This window comes from Schistosoma mansoni, chromosome 1 (genome assembly GCF_000237925.1).
Source record: "Schistosoma mansoni strain Puerto Rico chromosome 1, complete genome".
Classification (NCBI taxonomy): Eukaryota; Metazoa; Platyhelminthes; class Trematoda; order Strigeidida; family Schistosomatidae; genus Schistosoma; species Schistosoma mansoni.
In genome coordinates, this window is record NC_031495.1 from 25,484,542 (window position 1) to 25,507,033 (window position 22,492).

The 22,492-nt window shown below is 30.2% G+C and overlaps 1 protein-coding gene across 1 annotated transcript; it reads right to left on the reverse strand.

Annotated features, from left to right (window-relative positions):
• Positions 1–1,781: 1,781 nt before the first annotated feature.
• Smp_161800 (tubulin tyrosine ligase-related) lies at positions 1,782–15,769 on the reverse strand (the record flags this gene model as incomplete). The annotated part of the gene is made up of 10 exons (XM_018793818.1): positions 1,782–2,000; positions 2,109–2,255; positions 2,430–3,118; positions 6,172–6,265; positions 7,574–7,690; positions 8,263–8,403; positions 9,243–9,414; positions 12,268–12,421; positions 14,239–14,428; positions 15,656–15,769. 10 exons carry the CDS (start codon positions 15,767–15,769, stop codon positions 1,782–1,784), a joined length of 2,037 nt encoding a protein of 678 aa, XP_018648293.1.
• Between the last annotated feature and the right edge of the window lie 6,723 nt (positions 15,770–22,492).

Below are 22,492 nucleotides of genomic sequence, written 5' to 3' on the forward strand. Positions count from 1 at the left end.
TGAAAACAACCATGGCGTAATAAATAAAATGAATGACGTACTTACAGATTATCAGAATGTGAAGTGAATAAATGGATGAATAGTATTTTGAATAGATGTTTTGATGAACAAAAATAGGGCTAAAATATTCATTTGGCAAAGTGATATGAAACATTTAAAGTGATTTCTCTTAATTTTGCAAAACCATTTGACAACATCATTAGTTTGGCAGACAAGAAGTAAACGTGAGTGTGTTATGTTACTTAAAAAAAAGAAAAGAAATAAGTTTGGAAATACCTTTCGTCAGGAATTAACAACACCTAGAAAACTACCAAAAATCAGTAAAAAGAAGGTTGGATAAATGTTTATGTTACAGTTTTAAAACTTTTTCAGTAGTACACATCCACTATTCAACACTAGATTGAATCCAATATACATTTTATGATGATTAGATAACCCTTAGACAACTTGTTCTGACTCTAATATTTCACATTTTCAACTATAATTGATCTGAAAAACTATTTGTAACCTATTAGCACTATGAAGGCAAGCCTCGCAGAGTGCATATATGCCAAAAGAATATAATCAAACTTCAGTTCTTAGCATTAATAACGATTAGTAACTTGTTCAATACCTATTACGTTTATCAGTATTTTTCAAGGGTTGATCAAATGTACCCATGAATATCGACTACTGGAAAAGTGTAAATCTTTACAAAGAATTAACGGAATCGATAGTTTTAATGAAAAGTTTTATTAAGTACAATAGATTAGTTTCCATGCTCAAATCTTACATATTACATCAAAAAAATATTCTTTACTCTTTCTAACTAATAAAGATTGAACTATTGACAAAAATCCCAATAAATTTCTTATTCAGTTAATAAAAGAACAAATAAATTGAATTAAATACAGAAGAAATTATGAAGTCTTAATAAATCAAAAAATATTCCAGAAAACAATCATCAAAAGTTCACAAAATCAGAAATACAAAGGAAAGAACCCCCCCCCCCAAAAAAAACAACTACATGTGATTATAAACAATAAAATTACTAGTTGTCCTTTTGGAAAAACATTTATCGATAACAATGATAGTAATAATAATGATAGAAGAATTCACATGATACATTTAATATACATGTGTCCAAGAAATGGAATAAACAAATGATGAATATAATCTCTCCAGTATGCAACGTAAATGTAAACATACACACACACACAACTATAAACACTAATATCACCAGTATGGATTAAATAATATGAATGGACAATACTTATTCAAATAAAGGAAAACTCTTCATATAGCTTAAATTTAGCAAGAAATGAATAAAAACAACTAAATTCAACTGTTCGCTGTAATCTATGTAGTTTTCAACAATTGTACATATTTAAGATAGTGCAAACTATTAGCTGAAAATATATAGTTGGGTAAATACAATCTTTTGTTGTTGTTGTTGTTGTTGTTGTTGCTGAAATGACAAATTAACGTACAAAATAAAATAATAAATGCCTAAACTCATGCTTGCCTCCCGCCGCCGCCGCCACCACAACCACCACCACCATCATCCTCATACACATGCATACTAATCCATAAACTTATACATATTTACAAATAACAAATTAATAAACAAGCACACTGATTTGATTAAAACGATACTAAATGAATAAGAAAAAAAGGTTTCTCATAGTACATAGATCAAACAAACAAACAAACAGCTAGCGAATTGTAAAATACATTATAATAATCTTGATAATAACAACATGAAATACAATCCTTTTTTAAATTTTGGTTATAAATGAGTTTTAACTTCCCCTGTCTTCTGATGAATAATGGATATTTTGTGATTTATTTGTAAATTTTTTAGTTTCATAAGTAACTGTAATTAAATCATTAGATTCTATGGTATGTAATTTATTTGAACTAGCATAAGGTCTACCAATTAATTTACTTTTATTTTGAATATTATCAATATTATCATATATATGATCAGCTGATGTTCCACCAATTATTGTGGATTGATTCTTTGATTTCATATTTAAATGTTTTGGTGTAGTTGGGGGAATTATATTTTTGTTATTATGATTTGATTTTTTAAAATTATTATTATTAGTAGTAGTATGATTAAATACTTTATCAATATCTGAATTTGTTATTAAATGTACTCTACTAATTTGTACAGGTTCTCTACTGATGGATATTAAATTTAATTTTGTTTTAGCTTTACGTTTACCAGTTAAAATTTCATCTTCACTGAATACTTCTAAATCATGTTTACTCTTTGTACAATCGTATAGATTAGATATTATTTGTTTTGTAGATTGATTTCCATCATCTGTTGTTATTCGTCTACTATTACAATTATTATTATTGTTATTATTATTAGTACTAGTATTATTACTATTACTAGTATTTGCATTGATTGTCTTATTTTGATATTTAGGTTGTTTCACAGTAATAAATGACTCTGGTTGAGGAATCTTTTCACTGATATCTTGTAAATGAATAGTTTGTTTTGAATCCTGTAATGATTGTCTAGCCAAAGTATTTCTTCGTGGCAATATTTTGTTATTCATTGTATTAGATGTAACAGGATATCGTCTTAAACTGGATTCAAAGGTACGGTATTCCGGTAAGGATAAACGTGGATGGAAAAGTTGATTAGATATAGTATTTTTTGAAGTGTTTTGCTCTTTTGAAGTACAGTTAACTACATCTGTTGTATGGCCTAACATATTTACATTTTCGTTGGTTGCAGCTGTTGACCCGCATGTTTGAAGTGATACACTATTAGACTTGTTTTGTTCAGTATTGTTATCATTAACAGGCCGTTGTAAATTAGGATTATTATGAATAGTAGGTGGTTTATATCTAGGTGGAATCCAACAACGAAGACTACATGATTGCAGTATTGGCCAACGTGCACGAAATGCAGCTTGTGATTCATTGTATAATAAATTCCATCCGGTCGGTACACCTAGATCACCACTGATTTTATTCACAATCGGCATTTCATCTAAACTTGTTCTCATATGTCTATTACTTCGTTGACAAAATACGAAAGCGGATAAATTGTCAAGACCATGTAGTGGAAGTAAACACTTCTGATGACGACTTTTTTCAAAACATTCAATACTGATATCTACAAAAGAATAAACAATGTAAAATATATTTCTGCATAATAGGTTAAGTAAAAATGTATTCGTTATTATTACAGCGAATAGTTTCAGTCACTATTAGAAACTTGGTTGTAAATGAATTAGAATAAATCCCCAAAAATAGTAATTTTCCGGAGCATTTAAGCATCTTCGTTTACTAATTATAGTAAAGGTATCAACAACCAACCTCGTACGTTTAAAAAACTTTTGTCCAGTCCATCATATCTTTTAGTGGCCTTCACCTACCATAAGGTCACAACAATTCTGTATTACTTTCAAGGCCACACAGTCAAGTGTAAACATAATACCCATTTGTATTGTGATCCTGATTATCATTAATATTTATATATTCATGTTCTGTGTTAACTTCATGTTTTTTCTATTGTCTTTTCACGTTATTTATGAATTATTGATCTGCCTTGGTATTCAAAGACTGTTCAACAATATTGTTTCTGTATTAATCCAAAAAATATATTAGGTAACTCGTTATGCAACAGACAATAAAGGCTTTTCAGCCACACGTATGTTTTGTTAGTATTTTTATTACAATTTTTATTACTTTTATTCACATGCTTACACTACAATTCTACCAACTTCCTATATATGATTCAGTTAAAGTAGTGATTATCTAAACTGTATCTATTACTCATAAGGATGAGAATATTATCCATATGTTTTTTATGTCTTCGTCATTTTATCCTTAACGAATGGCTGACAACTTGATCATCAGTGTCAAAACGTTTTTGTTGTTCATGTCTCCAAAGAATGAATTTATGTGAAGAAAATGTGTATTTTCGGGTGAATATTTTTGTTGGCGTTATTCTATGCAAACTAACATTGAAGCATAAAACGTTATTCAAGTCGACATCATTGTCGAATACTTCAAATTCGAATGAACCTTGAACAATTCTGATAGTTTGATCCGTAATATTTACAGTCAGACTATTCAAATCAAAGAACAAAAATACGTTAGCTTTATTTACGATCCTAAATCTGTAATTATAATGAATAATGGCTAAAATCAATGTGGTGTATGATAAAGTATGGTAAATCAAAGTGATTTATTGAAATAAAGAACCTATATAATTTAGACCGCCATTAAAAGGCTGGGTGCACTGGACAGCCTTTTAATTCCAGTATGGTCATCCGGTGCTTCAAAGTATGTTGTACGCTACTTATGTTGACAGGTATAACTACTATGTAACACAAATCAGAAGTGGAATGCCTGGCAGCAGAAGATTGAAAAGAACAGTGATGTAAATAGACAGTAACTGTAGTAACAACAGAATTGAACGACTCATGAAGCATGTGAAGGACAGCTGAAGGAAGATGTGCAAATGTATTTAATGTGAAGTTTTCAAATTTCGCTAAGGCACTCTGTAATTTTGCATTAAACATCAAAGTGGTTTTTCATAGCAAGTCTTCATTCAGTACAAAGGTTTTATGTGGTGATTTAACTTCGGTTCATCGTTTTAACGAATTTCAACAACTTCCATCACTCCTTTCTCATAAATCTGAATGAGATAACTGAGTTTCTATGCTTAAAGACAACCACATTCATAACCCTGTGATTAGATTATGTCTATTTCACAGGTGAAACAGTATAAAAATTTTAGTAGTTGAGATATAAGTATAAAACCGTTTACTCGTTAGCACTAAGCTGAAGAACTACTTTTATAAATGGATCCAGCAATTAATTAAATAACACATACGTAAAATATCCTGAAAACAGTAGATGTCTTTCAAATGAATTAGCTAGATTAATTGTCAAATACTTAATTCAACCATCAAATGTCTTTGACTGTATGTTTTTGGTTGTATCTTCAAGGGTTTGTCCATCCGTTCTTGTTATAAAACAACAATTATAATAATTTAGTTATATTGTGATGTACGCTACTTATATCTGTCGACATACGTAGTATTTAAAAATAATAAGAAATGGAAAACCGGGCAGCAGAAGTCTAAGAAGATCAATCCGAAGAGAATAGAAGGGAAAATACAAAGGAATTGTGGACTGAAATAATCATACAAAATGTGAAGGACAAATGATGGAAGTTTGAAATGAAGTATTTAGTGTCTGGTTCTTATATTTTACCGACATACCCGGTAATGTTGTCCCCTTTTTTACAACAGTATATCCGTTGAAAAAGTGATTTAGTTGAGAACATATATTATTCTGTAATCCATTTACCTGTCCTCCTGATCCTATGGAATACATTTATCAGGGCTGACATGCTGTGGACCGGTCCTCCAGCGTGAAGGTAACAGGAAATCACATAAAATGTTTTCAGTATATGTTCATAATCAAACAGATATTTATTAATCGTTTAAAGATCCCAATCATAATAAAAGACTAATATTTTAACGAAGAATATTCTTTTCGATAAATTCTCTTCTGGTTCTACAATTATATATCCGAATTAATAATCCGAAAAAATGGTCAGGTTAAAGGCAAAGTACATCGTTTAATGCATGTAAATTTAGGAATGTCAAACCAAATAGAATAAAGTTGTTATTGTTGATATGACTCATATAGAATGTTAACTTGAATCTGTATATATGTAAAGTGAAAATTTAAGATCTGTGATCAGAATAAATATGATATTTATTATATTAAAGTGTTTAGAAAATGAGGCGAGTCGAAGAACAGTTGCAAACTTAAAGGAGTCAATTGCTATTTCGTAATACTAGGTGATCATGAATAAAAGCTGAATCAAACGAACAACCTTCGAGCCTTGACAAGGGCATAGTACATTTAAATCACCATATTAAAGTCAAGTAATTCACATTCCCAGAATTTCGTCAATTATACCATCTAGTGTGATAAAAGCTGACTTTAGATAGATGGCACTTCTCAAATATCATTCCTCATATATTTCAATATCAGTGAAACCGGCTATTATTATCATATCTTTTGATGTTTATCTTATCACATTAAAGTCCTCTGATTTATCTTTATGTTGGGTAAAACTTTTACACAGAATACCATGTATTTTTTAAATAATTCAATTTTTCTGACATTCGTAATGCAACTTACGTAAAGCATCCTTCACTACAACTGGTACAACTTCTTTTAAAACATCGCAATGAGTTTGTAATGCTGGATTTGAATTAACTTCAAGTAGCCATACCTGTTAATGATTAAATATTACTCATGAGTACTATTCAGTAACAAGATAACATTGGTATAACATAAAAATCCAGTAAACCTTTTTAATCATAAAGGTTACACTTATTACTCAATACTTTAATGTTCTACTATATGTAATAAACTGAATGACCATCTTAGTTAATCACTTATTTGACCTACACTTTATTGTTAATTGTATTCTTGAAACTTGAATTAACGATTACAAATATCGAGGAATTGCGCGTGATTTACTCGAACTAGATGTTTGTTGAACGCAACTGGAAACAACTGGAAGGGATTTACCAGGACGGAATTCAATGCAGAATCTTGGTCAGCAGTCTAACTCCTCCACGAGGGTAGACAAGCAGATACCAGAAATCAATGTCATTTTTATCTTGTTCATTAATGTTGACCGAATCCTTTCAATTAAGGTTTAATGTGGATACTAGTTTGGGTGTCTTAATATCAAATCCAACGTGATTTTGCGATTACTGGTTCGAAGGAAGTCGGTAAGAAACTGCGTACTTATCCCATTACAACCAATCTCTGGCTGAATAGCCTACTGGTGTAGACGGGTAATGAGAGTTTGATTCCAGTGGTCTTCATCAGTTTCATCGATATCCCAGGCATAACTTGCCGACATATCCTGACCGGCACTTAACTGGGGTCAAGGGTTTCTTATTGACTACCATCAACCAATCACAATCAAAATAATGTCCAGTCGTGAGAGAATCAAAGATTTTTATCTAGAAACTTCTAGTTACATTTTCCCATTCATCAGCTGGTTTCAGCTAGCAAACTGGTAGGAGCCTTCTTAACTATACAACAGTAACATTGGTATTGGAATTTGAATTATTTGGAGCAAAAGCAGCCACAAAGAGCCAGCTTTGTCATGCTGAGAACTCGTCATTTAAGACACCTAATTTGTCTTTTTTCTCTGTGACTAAAACTTAATCCTCTTCATTTCAGAATTTGCAGTTTTATCTAACAGACTTTTGGGTTAAGATGACTATCACTTATGCCTGTATGATATATAGATTTCTAATTACCCTGGTTTTCTTCGTTTGACATTATCCCGAACACAATCAGCTTACGAATCTAGATAAAGTCAGTGCTTCTTCTCATAAACCAGCTAAAGCCCATAAATTTAATAATAAATACAAACAACGGGGGAAAACAAATCTTTAATGTCTAATGATTTTATAAACACTGTTAGTCTGTGATAAAAATTACTTACAAGATAGAAACAAGAGTTCAGCATATGAATCGGAAATTTTTCCACTAGTTCCTAACAATATTTACAACTTACTTTCATATTTTCATCCAACATAAAGTCCAACCCAAGTAATTCGAAAAATCCAACTTTTGCAGCTAATCTATTTTTAACTGTAGTAAATACATGATGAATAATTCTCTGAATCCTCCACTAGGTTAAGAATAATAAAATAATGTAAAGCAAAAGAGAAACAGATTATCTTTTGTAGGTGGTTTATTGACATAATTAAAATATTTCGTTTTGTTTTCAAACACTAAATGTTAATTTCACGTTCAATTTGAGAAAAACAGGAGGCTAGAAGGCCTACCTCAAATCTGATGATAAGAGTCTTTAAATAGATACAAACTTCTTTTGAATGCATCAACAGATGAAGTTTTAACTACAGCCCGAGTTAAGGAGCTGTACTACTCTATGATTCGATGGTCGAAAGGGTTTGTAGTTAGTTTATAAGTAATTGGTTCTGAGTACATGCTATTACTGTAAAATATATTTTTTCTATATCTGAATTAATGACATCATTTAACTAACAAATTATTCCAAGGAATTATAGTTCTTAGTCATTCTTTATTGCTTCGTAAACACAAACTGTAATTTCGTATATCTTACTCATTATTATAGGCTATAAATAGATTGTAGAATTTAATTATATTTATTTCGTCTATGAATATAAGATGCATTACTTTAATTGAATAAGGTAGATAAATAATCATGAAAAAAACTACCTGAAGAACTGTTTTAGTCCAATCAACTGGTAATTTCTTTTCTTCTCGGTAATGTTTATTAATATAGTCATTAACTTGTGACCAACTCCAAACTGTGTTATTTTTTACTTCTGCATAGGCTGGATCCTTTTTTTGAACAAACTGGCAAATTAAGAGTATAAAACAGTTAATGAAATAACGTCATATTATCATTCTATACATTACCGTTATTTTATCATAGTTTGATTAGAAAAAAGAAAATGAAAAACACATAACTTGGCATTTATTTTCTTTAGAAGATAGTAGTATAATCCAAATGACATGCTGTTAGCTACTAACATGCAAAACAAAGATATTAGTTTCCAATAAGAACTCACATCAGCCAGTGAGTATTTTGATAATCAGGATTTACCAAACAGTTGTTTAGTACTTATGTTGAACTTTCATCCATAGACACATATAAACCTTTAACACTAAATTTCTAGTAAAAACTATTGTTTTTTGGAGTTTATCATGGAGTAAGTGGAGTATCGAAACTAATGGTGTTAGATGATTATCGTACTATCTCATAAATTGAATAAAGTCAGGAATTTAGATTATACGTTTTGGTATCAATGATTAACAATTTTTGGCTACTCACGATTTCTGAATACTCTAATTTAAACAACTAAGAAGTTTTTGATGAAGAAGAAAGTGTTTTACAGTGATTGTGAGCTTTAAAAGTTTTTCAGCAGTTTTTATTTACTAAGAAAAACATTGCTAAACTGAACAATTGGATTGTACATTATTGAATTCAGTCCTATATTTCCTATTAAATTTTAATTTATACAACAGGTTAAAGTATATCACTATCCAGAATAATTGTTTTATTTCATTGAGAACAATAATCTAACGCTTTATGCCTGGATTACAGCAGCGACGAATTCGGTTAGGTTTTAATTCTGGATATATTAAAATCAATAATTATCAACCTAAAAATTATTTAGTTCTCGTCAACTTACCTGATTAGTCAAGTGTGTTATAAGATTTTGATCTTGATTTGAATACGGCTTAGCCGAACGTCGAATATATCCAGGATGATAAAATACTAAATAAGGCATTGTACAGGCTATAAGAACATAACATCGAATATCAAATTTACAACCATCAAGTAATAATGGATTGATGATGTATCTGAAATATATTTTAAAATAAACATATAAACAGATAAGTAGTATCTTTCTCAATATCGATTTTTTTTGTTACTACAGTATTATACTGTTTCAAGTGTGTGAACTTAGTATAATATTATGTATTGTAACTTACTTTCCAGGAATCAATAATAATGTAGCCCATAAAAATGCAACATGTATGTGAATAATAAGTATAGATTTAAGCATGACTGAGATTTTTCAGCAGTACATAAATCTTTTTGTGCCCTATTCTGTTGCTATTATCATCAAGCAAAGAAGGACAATTACTTAACACTCAACAGAATATTTGAATAAAAAATTGTAAACCATTCAAGTTGATTAAAAATTATCTTCGTATTATAATTCAAAGCCGTTACAAAAATAACATGTTACATTGTCATACTACTAATTAAAAATAGGATACGAAGTTTTATTGAGTTCATCGACCGATCCAAGTTAGACAATCATTAGAGACCTCGAAGTGGCTAAAACATATTACTTGTAAGCCCTCAATACAATTTTTGTGGAAACTAAGATACAAATAGCTTTAAGGTAGTACCGATTTAGAAACTTCCTGTTGAGCAACAAATATTTGGAATACTTTAGTTCATATAAATAGCACAATGTTGCTGATCACAACAGGTTCTTTTATGTCAATTAAAGCAAATTCCACACTGAGGCAGCGTTTGTATTATGATTTTTATGATAATTATCATTATTATTATTATCTTAAACTTGAAATTCCTTGAACAATTTCCATACTAGTTGGACAAACCGTTTTCAATAGTTATCAAATCAAGATAGTAAGAGCATTAAGGTTTTCAGAATAACATGAATTCGTTCTAGTCCACGGCTTCTCGTCAGCTTCATACCGCCTAAAATTACAATTATTAATATGCCTATTAACAAATGTCTAACATACTTTTGTTTGTAAAATTTAGATAACTGTTCAAAACGCGACCGAAATAATAATAAGAAGAACGAGACGCAAAGTATATGAATAAACATAGTTAAGATAGATGTGTATGTATATAATGGAAAGCAGTTATATAGAGTAGAACAGGTGTTATAGTTACCATAACCATAATGAAGATAAACGGGGTTAGGTAAGAGTAATGAAATCAATAATTAATTGCACAACCGTTGAACATGACAAGAAACGAAATCAAATAAATGTGCGAACATCAGTAGGACTATATAACAAATAAATACTGAGCAACGAATGAAGGTAGAATTTAGATATTAATAGTGATTATTTGATTAGCACTAGGTTACCATGGCAAAGGAAGAATAATTACACTATTCGTCTGCATAAATACGTCAAGTCGGAAACTTCTTATACAAATTCCTGAACAAAATAGGACGAAATTGGTATTTCTTTATTTATTAATCATTCCAAAGGCATTACTAATGTTCTCTTCATTTCAACTATCTAAAAGATTCCTGGGAATCACACTTCTGAAGATTTTACTCCCTTTTAGGGATAGGTTCCTAGAAACATGTTCAGAAATCCTAGTAGAAACCGTTCTCTTTGTCTTTCATATATATATTTACCACCTCACGTACATGTAAAATCATAGATCCGAACGAAAGTGACACCAGATGATTATTGATCTGCTTCTGAATAAACTCTGATGTAGACTTGTGTGGAAAAAGGCAATGAGCAGAAAGCTCAGTGTTTATTGAGAAAAATTACAGTGTTGATGGAATACGTATGAATAGTTTTCGATCATCAATTTGCATCCAGCATTGTGCTCTATCATGCAAACTGTCTTCTCTTCTGATCTTCAAGTGTTCTGCCTACGCTGTGCTTTTGACATACTGAAACTCTTCTCTCCGTCTGACGACTATGACAGCTACGAGGCCACGTTCTGTCATATACTACTACGAGCAATCTTGTAAGTAGCATCTACCATACCAGTTCTGATAATAGTTACATAATCATATCGATGAAAATTACTAATCAAATAAACATATCTGTATATATTATATTCAGTTTTATAAAGTTATACCTCCAAATCCAAAAATATAAACAATTTTCGTTTTATCTGAACTCGTTTTGCTAGGCATTCCGGCTATTTATGTTAGTTCAACTAAAACTAAACATCTTTGAGACTAAATTAATCACAAGAACTATGATTAATAATCAGTGGTTAAGACATTTTCCATTATCTCTTTACAGAGTTTAAATTATCTCTTTTTTCAATATAAGTATACCCTTGTTCTTTTGGTTGAATTGTTTGCTAATAAGAAATAAAATACATTTCAGGTTCAAAACATTGGGACTTACAGAAATATATTATATATAATTATCTTATATTATTGTATATGATAGCACAGTCCTCTTGGGTTAATTTTTTGAATGTCACAAGTGTTTGTCAGTAGTTTATTCCTCATAATTCTGAAATAGTTCAAATGCAGACTATCAAGTAAGCATTTTTAATAACTCACCTCATACTTCTCAATAATTCAATTAACTAACTCGATATCTAACTCTAAATGTTAACCTCAATATATTACTCAAGTAGCATGATGTATTCATTCGCCCAAGTTAATAACACCACACAAATTGCCAACGTACGACATTCCGATAAGCTGTTTTTCAACATTTACAATAGATTATACATTTTGATAGTAAATTTACTTTCAACTCTTACTACATTAAACAGGATTTGATTCTTTAGAAAATACATAAGTAGTCATAAATCAGTAGATCTATTCTATGATTAAATAAATTAAATAATGAAATAAAATGATTTATTCCAACATCTGTATCCTCTTAATAAATAAAAAAGTACCCACTACTTCACATTGTTGTTTAAATTAATCAGTTATAAAAGCAAAATAAAATTACCTTTGAATTATTCTTGGTAAAAGTCCGGATGGTTGATGACGCGCTTCTTCATCTCGATTTTTTAAATGTACCTTAAACTCTTCAATATCTCTTACTAAAAAAATACCTTTGCCTTGGTTTTGACCAATTGGTTTACAAATCCACATATGTGGTGCTTCATCATCTTCAAAGAAAATAACATGTACGAATAAAGACAATTCTACAGTTTATTTAAATGTTATTTTTTATGATAATCTTAAATCGGCTTAAGAACAACTGAGAATCAAGGGGAGTTTAATATCTGTTTAAGATTTTGCAACGGTTCATTTAGACGACTGCACAAGGAATCGAACCTAGGTTCTTCGAGAATTGCTATTCAATCTTTCTTAGTTTTTTATTGCATTTTGAACTAACCTAAGTTCTAAATGCAAATTATTTTGTAGCTGTCTAGATTATCTTAAAGTTATCTTAATTGAAATCATATTTCTGGATAATTCATATTAGACTTCTGCTAAAATTGTTGTATCCAAATTCAGTTGTAAAATAACATAGATAATTTCCTCGATAATTATGTTTTTGTTATGAATTCCGTAAATGATAAACAATACTTAATTCAAAACAATTTATGACGTAATGTTCAAACTTTCCTATTTTACTGTTATTGATTAGTTGCATTTAGAAGGAAATGAGGTTTTCCGAAACTTTACTTGTAAATATTTGTATCATCGCACTCAAAATGATAAAGATAAAAGTTAATTTATCTTCATCAATTTTCATCATAAGTATTCTCATTAAAACCTATAAGAAGTAGTATGTTGATAAATTATATCAGAATGGCGGTTTCAACAGATTGTAGTAATTAATTTGTTCAATTCATGAGTCAATTGAAGCTAGACCACCATGAAGAACCTGGAAGCACTAGACGGCATTTCGTCCTGGTATAGGACTCCTCAGCAGTTCTCATCCAATACCCCGCACTCGGGACTCGAACTCAGGACCTTTATATTATACTAATTGTAAGTTATCGTTTTCACTAAACATAGTCCCTATAATTAAAAGATAACTAATTATACATAATAAAATGCGTAAAAGATGATGTCAGCAAGTAAGAGAATTTATAATAAAGTTTCATCTAAGGCTTTTGAAGATGATTCAAATTATTGTTTATAGAACACACTAACTAGTAAACAGACACAGATTACACTTTTATATACTTTGAATATCAACAATGTAAATCTATTAGTCTCTAAACATACATGAACAGATGTTTATGTGTTGCTGGAAATTCAATAAAAGTCTATTGATGTTCCAACTGATCAAGGTGAAAGTGTGATATATAAAAAGATGTACAATTCAAGATGATATATATGATGGATATTAGTATGACCAGTTTAAAGTTGACTTTTCAAAGATTTTGAAATAAACTAAAAGATAAAAAACATGAAACCTATTTTTATAATGTTGAGACGTGATTAACCTTGGACTTGATAGTTAATCATCATGGATTCATACTCAGCCTCAGGTATTGCACCTAAGTTTTTTTAAATTATTTTGATTTTCTTAATTTACTACTAAATATTGCTGTCATCAAAAGCATTTCACATAACAAGCTAAGTATGTTCCATCAAGAATTAATTAATTACTCTTTAGGATGGACGTTAGTAAAAAACCATTCACAGATAACAATTTATAAAACTTTTTATATTGGTGGTTACTTCTACATTTGGTAGACATCAATCTACTCTACTATCCGAAATGTTCCAGTAAGTGAATCTGAACCGACTATCTCCAAGTCAAATAGCTCGTTATAGAATTGGAATCAGGTAGGTTTCAACGGTAGATATGTCGTACTAAGTTTAGATAGTTTTTTAAGTCATTTCATAGTTACATTAAGAAGTTTATTTCATAGTCTCGAATGCACCATTCATCTTCAATACATAAATTTTATCAAATATTAAACAGTCATACACATAAATATAGCTGTTTTCTTACTTTCTTGTAACTTAAAATAAGCTTCTCGTTCCTTTAAGTCATCAACAATAAATGTCTTTGGAAAGAAATCGTCCATCACCATAATAGGCAATCGTCCAAACCTATTTTGATAACGTCTTTCATAATCACGAAGACTTATTAATAATCCAAGTTTATTTGTAAGCAATCCACAATTCGGTATATGGTTCACCTTGACAAGATGACAAGAGTAGTTTTTTATTAAATCATTTCATTTTCATCTAGTTAATAGCAAATGTTATTAATTTCAAAATATATTGAACACTGAACATGTAATTGACTCAAGTTGATGACTTTATAGATAGAAGCGATCATAAAAAAATGATTCGACTTTTCCTTGAAAAACTTGTTTAACTCTAAAGATATTTTAAATATATCACATGAAAAACTTTGGGCTAAGTTATATTTAATTAATGTATTTAGTGAACATTCTGATACGAAGCTCTCATAGAGAAACCTATGTACTCATAAAGTATAACCGTTTCGGCATTGTAAATCACAACGTGCATTATTGATGTGTCCATGAATGTGGTAACCGCACTCCAGATTTCATAGTGAGTGATAGACAGGATTCGACTATGTTAATCACGATAGAAATATCGATAGATTTTATAACAATTCAGTCATCTTTGTAAGTGAAGAGAAGGTGAAAAGAAGGAGAAACCTTTTTTCTAAGCCCTAAACTCATCGTTCCGTTATCCAAGTGTCAAAGTTTAAATATTTTTTTCAGTTAATTTAATGGTTGAATTCGTTCCTCGCTGTCTAAAATTATTACTTAATATTGTAAAACAAAGGCAGTTTATAAAGTATGATCAGTTCTGCTCTGTGAAAATATAAGTGCTAACTGGTGCAAATGGTCATTATCAAAGCTGGTTCACGATAGCAGCTTATATCCCTATGGATCAAATAGATTATGTCATCTCCAATATAAGCAGACAAGAGGAAATTAGGATAAGACGTTGGAAGTGGATCGGACATACATTAAGGAAATCACCAAACCTCATCACGAGACAAACCCTAACTTGGAATCCGGAAGGGAAGCGAAAAAGAGGAAGGCCAAAGAACATATTACTCCGGGAAATAGAATCAGTTATAAAAAGGATGAATGTTAACTAGAAAGAACTGGAAAGAATTGCCCAGGACAGGGTTGGCTAGAGAATACTGGTGTGTGACCTGTGCTCCTCTACGAGGGATAACAGGCGCAAGTAAGTAAAGCAATATAAACAGACAAGTGTATTTCTAACAAAAGGAGGAAGATACTGTCTTCAATTGAACCAAATTCATAATATACGGTTAGTTTAATAACATAATCCCTTTTGTAATTATATATGTACATATATTCACACAACAATAACTGAAATGTTGGATAATATTTTTTATTGTACTCACAAAAACTCACAAGTTGTTCACCTTCTTTAAATATCCCATAATTAATTTGAATACTATTCTCTGTCCAACGTAATGTATAATCTGCATGTCGATCAAATGTACGTTTCCAGCCTAATTCAGTCATAACTGTATCAATTCTATTAATAAAATTATTTAAATGAATAAAAAGAAAGCTTTTGCTTAAATAATGAAATATACATTGCTGTAATATATGTAAATAATGATAAATATTATAGTAATATATACAAATATTTCGGAATGTATACTATTGAATTTCATAGTTTATAGTTAATAAATAATTGTCAGAAGGGGGTTTTGTGGAGATTTTAGTAATTTTATATAGTTGAGATCATGAGTCAATTGAAGCTAGACCACCATGAAAAACCCGGAAGCAGTGGACGGCCGTTTCGTCCTATTGTGCGACTCCTCAGCAGTGCGCATCTACGATCTCGCCTCGCACAATTCAAACCAAAGACCTATCAGTCTTGCGAGCAAGCGCTTAGCCTCTAGACCACTGAGCCGGCATCCAACGGCGTTAATGTCTAACTTCAACCAATCCAGATTTTTATGTCAAATTCGTTATAGAAATAAAAGAGGAGAATATACATTAAACAATCCTTAAAATATGTTTTAACTGAATACCTACCATTTTGATTGTTAAATAGTCTGTGTACCTATGCATTAAATTAAACTTGATGACATATGTTAATTTTAATTTATTCATTCTTCCTTCTTCAATAATCAATAATATTCTATATTTTATAAGTTATTTTTAAAGAATCATTAAAATTCTTTCCAAAAACGTCTTGTCTATTGTATGTATTGTCTATATATTATCATCATCTATCGAGTTGTCTAGACATATGTTGAAATGATTTCTTGTTGATATGCATAAAGATAGAGGGAGAATAAAGTCTCCATGTTCTTATTTCATTCCTTGTTTTGCTTACCGTAAGTTAATATTGCAAACTCATATAAGCTATTTCTTTTATTAGTGGACAGGTTCAAAACTATTCAAGCTTTTCGAAATTTAATCATCCTACAGATGATAAATGGTAAAAGGAAATATAAATGACACTGATGTAAAAAAGTTGATTAAAACATTAATTTTGGATTATATACGAGATTTTTTTAAATCAAAAGTACTCCTTCTAGCATCATTAAGATAACGATTTCTCGTTGTTCATTTATTTCTTATTTAATTAAATGTACAATTATGTTATCTATATTAAATGCTACACAGTAATTTGCGTTAGTGTTCTTATAATTTCTAAAACTAATAAATGTAATGCTAGCCACTATTTATCTTTGCTTACAATGCTTGTGAATTAAGGCTATATCGAGGCAATACGCACAGTATGCACATATGCCAATTAGAGACTGACTAGTTGCAGTCCTAACTTATCGATGGGAAGATTCAAACAAACAATACTAAATGAAATTAAACTTTACTCTATCGCACAAGCAAGTGGCTATCAGGACCCAGTGGCCGAATGGATAACGCGATGGCGTTTGGAGCGAAAGGTAATAGGTTCGAGTCCCAGAATGAACATCAACTCTGAGATGCAGGTACATCCAGCTGACGAGTGCTAAATAGGACGAAACGCACATCCTGGATTCCACTACTAGCCACTATCCACCTTTCTTTATCATGCTTGTGAATTAAGGCAATATCAAGGCAATACTCACAGTATGCACATATGGCCAATAAGAGACTGATCAGTTGCCATCCTAAGCATCAATGGGAAGATTCAACCAAACAATACTAAATGAAATTAATGTAATGTGTTTGTTTATATATATACAAAAGGGTTTATTATATGGTTTACCCTAGTAGTCAAGTGATTTAAATTTAAACTATTAATTTAAAAATTAAAAAGCATTTTCTGAATAAAAACTGCAGAAAGAGATGTAGTGTATTAAAAAAAGAAATTAACTGTTTGATTTGTTCTATTGACTCGAATTAGCACTTTTATTCAGTATTATTATATTATACTTTCACTTAAAAAACCATAGATTTGTAGGGCCAGTGAAATGTCACTGAGTCTTAGACAAATCATCTAGCAGTTGGGTCACTAAATATCGAAAGATTCATTGATTCCAGTCAAGGTCAAGGACAAACAATGTACATCAGTTAATTGTATGTCATGGAGTGGCCCATGTGGTAGTGGTCCCACTTTCGCTTGTACCTACTCTAACTAATATGTTTCTGCAATAACGTTCCTTGTGTTATACGGTCTTCAAAGCAGGTATAGTACCTTGATAAGTTGAAGGGGTAATCTACGTTAGGTGTTGACCGCAAAGTGTGACGTCGAAGTTAGATTTCGGTTACACCATTCCTGTCTAACTTGATTAGGCCCCTAATCATTCAACATAGATCATTTACGTGAGTGATCTACATATTTATCAGTATAGTATAAACATCGCTAAATTAAGATGTGAAAGAACAAATAATCAGTTTAAGAAATTTCATGCAGATATTTCAGCTTAATAGCTTCTGAATATGTTACCAACTGTTGACTTAAGTTAACTAACTTTATCGAGAATTATAATGATGAAGTGAAGACACATATAGCTTTGATTATTTCAACGTGTTTATAATAAAATTCATTCCTTCATTAAAACATGTATATTATCTCTTAGTTAAACATCAAAGATGTCCGACTGTTTGAATTTATGAAAATAATCAAAAGAGTAAACATGGATTGAAATTAGTCATAGTTCTGATAATCTTCGTCTTCTTATTACACTATCAAAATTTATCAAAGGGACTAATTGCTTTAAATCTATATATTTTATAAACAAAAATAATTAAAATAAAGTTAAATATTGACTTTTAGATAATAAGCATTTAAGTTGTGTAACTTTAAGTAAAGTACTTTTACTCAATTGATATTTATAAAAAGAATTCACGTGATTTGGAATATTTCCCTAAATGATCAGCTGAATTATTGATCGATTGATTTTTTTATTTTTATTTTACAAATTTCTTTTAATATCTATTATTCAATCAATAAACAAATGTAACTAACTTACAATAATTTTACCTGGATATAACAAACATAAAGATAGTGGTTACAATGATATCGATTGATACTGTGTTTATCTTTCTCTAAATCCTAAGATTTAATACCAGTCTACAGTTTCCATTCATTAATTTCATTTGTCTTTTTCAAATATACCACTGTAATAAACAAGAACACCGGTGGGGATAACTGAGTGTGTTCAAGTACGACATTACAGAATATCTTCGTAAAATCTAAGAACCATACAGTGAATACTTCATTTACAAAATATCCATTAATTATCTCGAACTTTATTGCCCCTCGTTTCTACACCAATCACTCTCTGTCCTCGTCCTCTTCTCTTCTATTTTCGCAACCTTCTGCCGCCAGGTATTCCACTTTCGATTGGTGATACATACTACTTATATCTATCGACATCAGTAGCACACACTACATTACTAGTGTTGAGTTTTAGATTTTTCAACTTCTTATCTAACCAATTTTTTACTTGACGTGCAAAATTCAAATATAACAACGTATACCAATGTACGTTTGTTAATCCTTAATTATTATCGATCATATTACATAATTATCATAAATTCTTTGCAAGAAAATGTCGATATTTCTTCACAGAAATTAATTCATGAATTCTACATGCATCGTATAAAATGAATTTGGAATGTATTTTTTCAAGATTTATTTCCTCAAACTGAAACAAAGATGATAAAATTTCCTTTGATGAGATATACTTTAGAACACAAAAGTTTGTTCTAATAATCCATCAGAATGTTTGTTCATTCGTTTGCTTCACTTTTCTCTATGAATATTGTAACATAGGAAAGTTATGAACATAGTTAAATTAAAGAGGTTATTACAAATAAGTAATGTATTTCATGACGCTTTTTCACTGAAAATCATAAGCTACTCAAGGAATAAATCAATATTCATGGGAAATACTTATTATGTGAGACATTGTAATCTTAACCCGTTATCTCAAACAAAGTGAATAGAGTAGGACTCAAACTCACTTCAGAGTTATTGAAAGACACGTCCTTTAATTGGAAGGAACTGAGTTATAAACTTCAAAGATAGAAAATACACATTGTTCATCAAGTTATGTAACAAAATTTATTATTATTTAGAAAATGCATGTCAGATTTATGGTTTATATATGATGCTTAATTCAACATTAATTAGCTATCGTGTTAATTACGAGATCTTCTGATCTTGACTTCAATCACCATTTGGATCGGTGTTGCTCACAGCTTCAAAAGTCTAAGCAAAGAATAAGCAGCTCTCCAATGCTATCATTGTTTTTTCATCCATTTTGTTAGTCCTTGATGAAACATGACGTCTTAAATGTATATTGACCTAACAAAACTTTTATTTTATGCAACATTGGAAACAATTTAATTATCATAAGAATTATTTTCTAATTACTTTCAAATATGAAAGATTAAATCCTTATGTAACCTTTTTTTTCAAAAACAATTTACCAGGGGAAGAATCAATTTACTACAAATCAAAAACTTTAATTATATTTTTGAATGGACATTGTTTCTAAGCAAAGTTAATAAATTTTAAAAATGAAATAATGACAGACCTTTTTATATTGACTAAGTTACATAGAAGCCAATTTGGAAAAATCTATGACTTTTAAAAAAACGAATTGTACAAATTTCAATTAATCTATCAGCTTAATAAACGATTCCTTGACATTGATCGATTGTGATATTTTTGAGCCGTTTTGTTTTACTTGACATTGTTGCTATAATTTAACTAATACACAGATTAATGCCTTTGAATGATTAGAAGACGACTAATCCAACAGTTAGCATAAATAAAAGACATTGTTTCTTTACTACTACGAATTTTTTTTCTTTTTCTAGAAGTATTAGTGAATAACGGTGAGATTGATCTATTTGCTAAGGACGAAAAATATGAGTAAACAAAAAAAAAACTCGGTCATTTAAATAAGAACCTCGATAAATTCTGTCAGATATGATTTATGATTTTTTTTGAATTATAACATACTAAATAACTGATGAATAAGTATATATGAACTTTAAAAACTGGATAAACAAAGAATGGTATCAAATGCAATTGTAATTTTTAACTCAATCGTTCCAGAGTGCATAATGGCATCAACAGTTTTTTTAATTATTATTATGGATATTATTGGAATGGCTGTAGAACGAGATGATATACAGTGGTGTTTCTCTATGACATTGATAACTACATAGAAAATTAATAGGAACTAAGAACATCAAAATATGTTTTTTTGTGAAAGGCAAACGTAAATAGAAAAGAGGTACATAAAAATGTAGTAAGATGGCTGGTTAATGGAATAGTTTAATTGATAAAAACAAATATACGAATGTAATCGATTTTATAGCCTGTCTCGCAATGTTGTCACTTATGTTTGAAGTCATAGACCACGTTGAATATATATTACACTAAAAATTATTTGAAATATGGACTGATTGATAGTATTCCTGGCTATAGTCACCCATAATTTCTATTTAACTAGAAACATAGAATAGGATCATCAACAATGCTTCAGGATTTTCAACGTGTATACACAACCATCTAAGTCTATGAAAGTCAATAAACTCAATATCTTGTAAAATTAACTATCCTGTCATGTTAGAATTTGTTACTTACTTACTTACGTCTGTTACTCCCAATGGAGCATAGGCCACCGACCAGTATTTATAAAAATGATAACAATAATAATCCACGATGCGCATTTGGTCCTATTTGGGACTCATCAGCTGGATGTACCTGCATCTCAGAGTTGATGTTCACCCTGGGACTCGAACCTATTACCTTTCGCTTCAAACGCCATCGCGTTATCCACTCAGCAAATGGCTATCAGGACTCAGTAGCTGGGTGGATAATGTAATGGTGTTTGAAGCGAAAGGTACTGTGTTCGAGTCGCAGAATGAACATCAACTCTGAGATTCAGGTACATCCAGCTGACGAGTGCTAAATAGGAAGAAACGTACGTCCTGGATTCCACTACTAGCCACTATCCATTTTTGCTAATAACTTGAGTTTGTTAGCGGAATTAAAAAAATAGCATCTGTTAATCAGAATTCTGTATATCTAATATGAGTTCCATGAAACTATCAAAAACCCTTAGAAGTACACATTTATTTAGGTAAACCATGAAATTCAAATTATGTAATAATGTTAATGATGTGAAGCAATTATTAATCACGCTATTATTTTCCCTTTAATATCAAATCACTTTAGGTTAAAGACTTGTTAAATTGTTTTCTTGGTTGAATTCTTCATTCAAAATCAAATAAACACAAGCATCATTATATTCCTCTTTATTCTATTGTAAATATCTATCAATGTTACATTATAGTTTCTTCTATTTAAGATATAGTAGTAAATAATAAAAATTTTGTTTTCGTATACCAAGTTCACACACACACATAAATCTGATTGCGTTTTTTGAATACAATGTCGCCAACTTTCATTAATCTTTATAGTTTATTCTTATATAAAATGAAAACGAAGTAAAATTTAATAATCCAGTTTTACCGTATCGTGATACTCTGTAATGTACAGCTAAAAGTATGAGAAAGTTAATCACAAATTAACTATACTTTTATTGTTTTGAATAGTATATCAATATATCAATATATCGTCTCCCCAGCTACATACAAGCTAATAAGTTTAGTTGAATTCGAAGGGAAACCGAACTGTCGATCAATAACGAATGAATGGATGGCAGTCCAGTGCTTTCAGGTTTTTAAGGGTAGTCTAACATTGATCGATCCATGGTATCAATCAAAAACTTAATCATCTCCACAACCCCATATTCATAA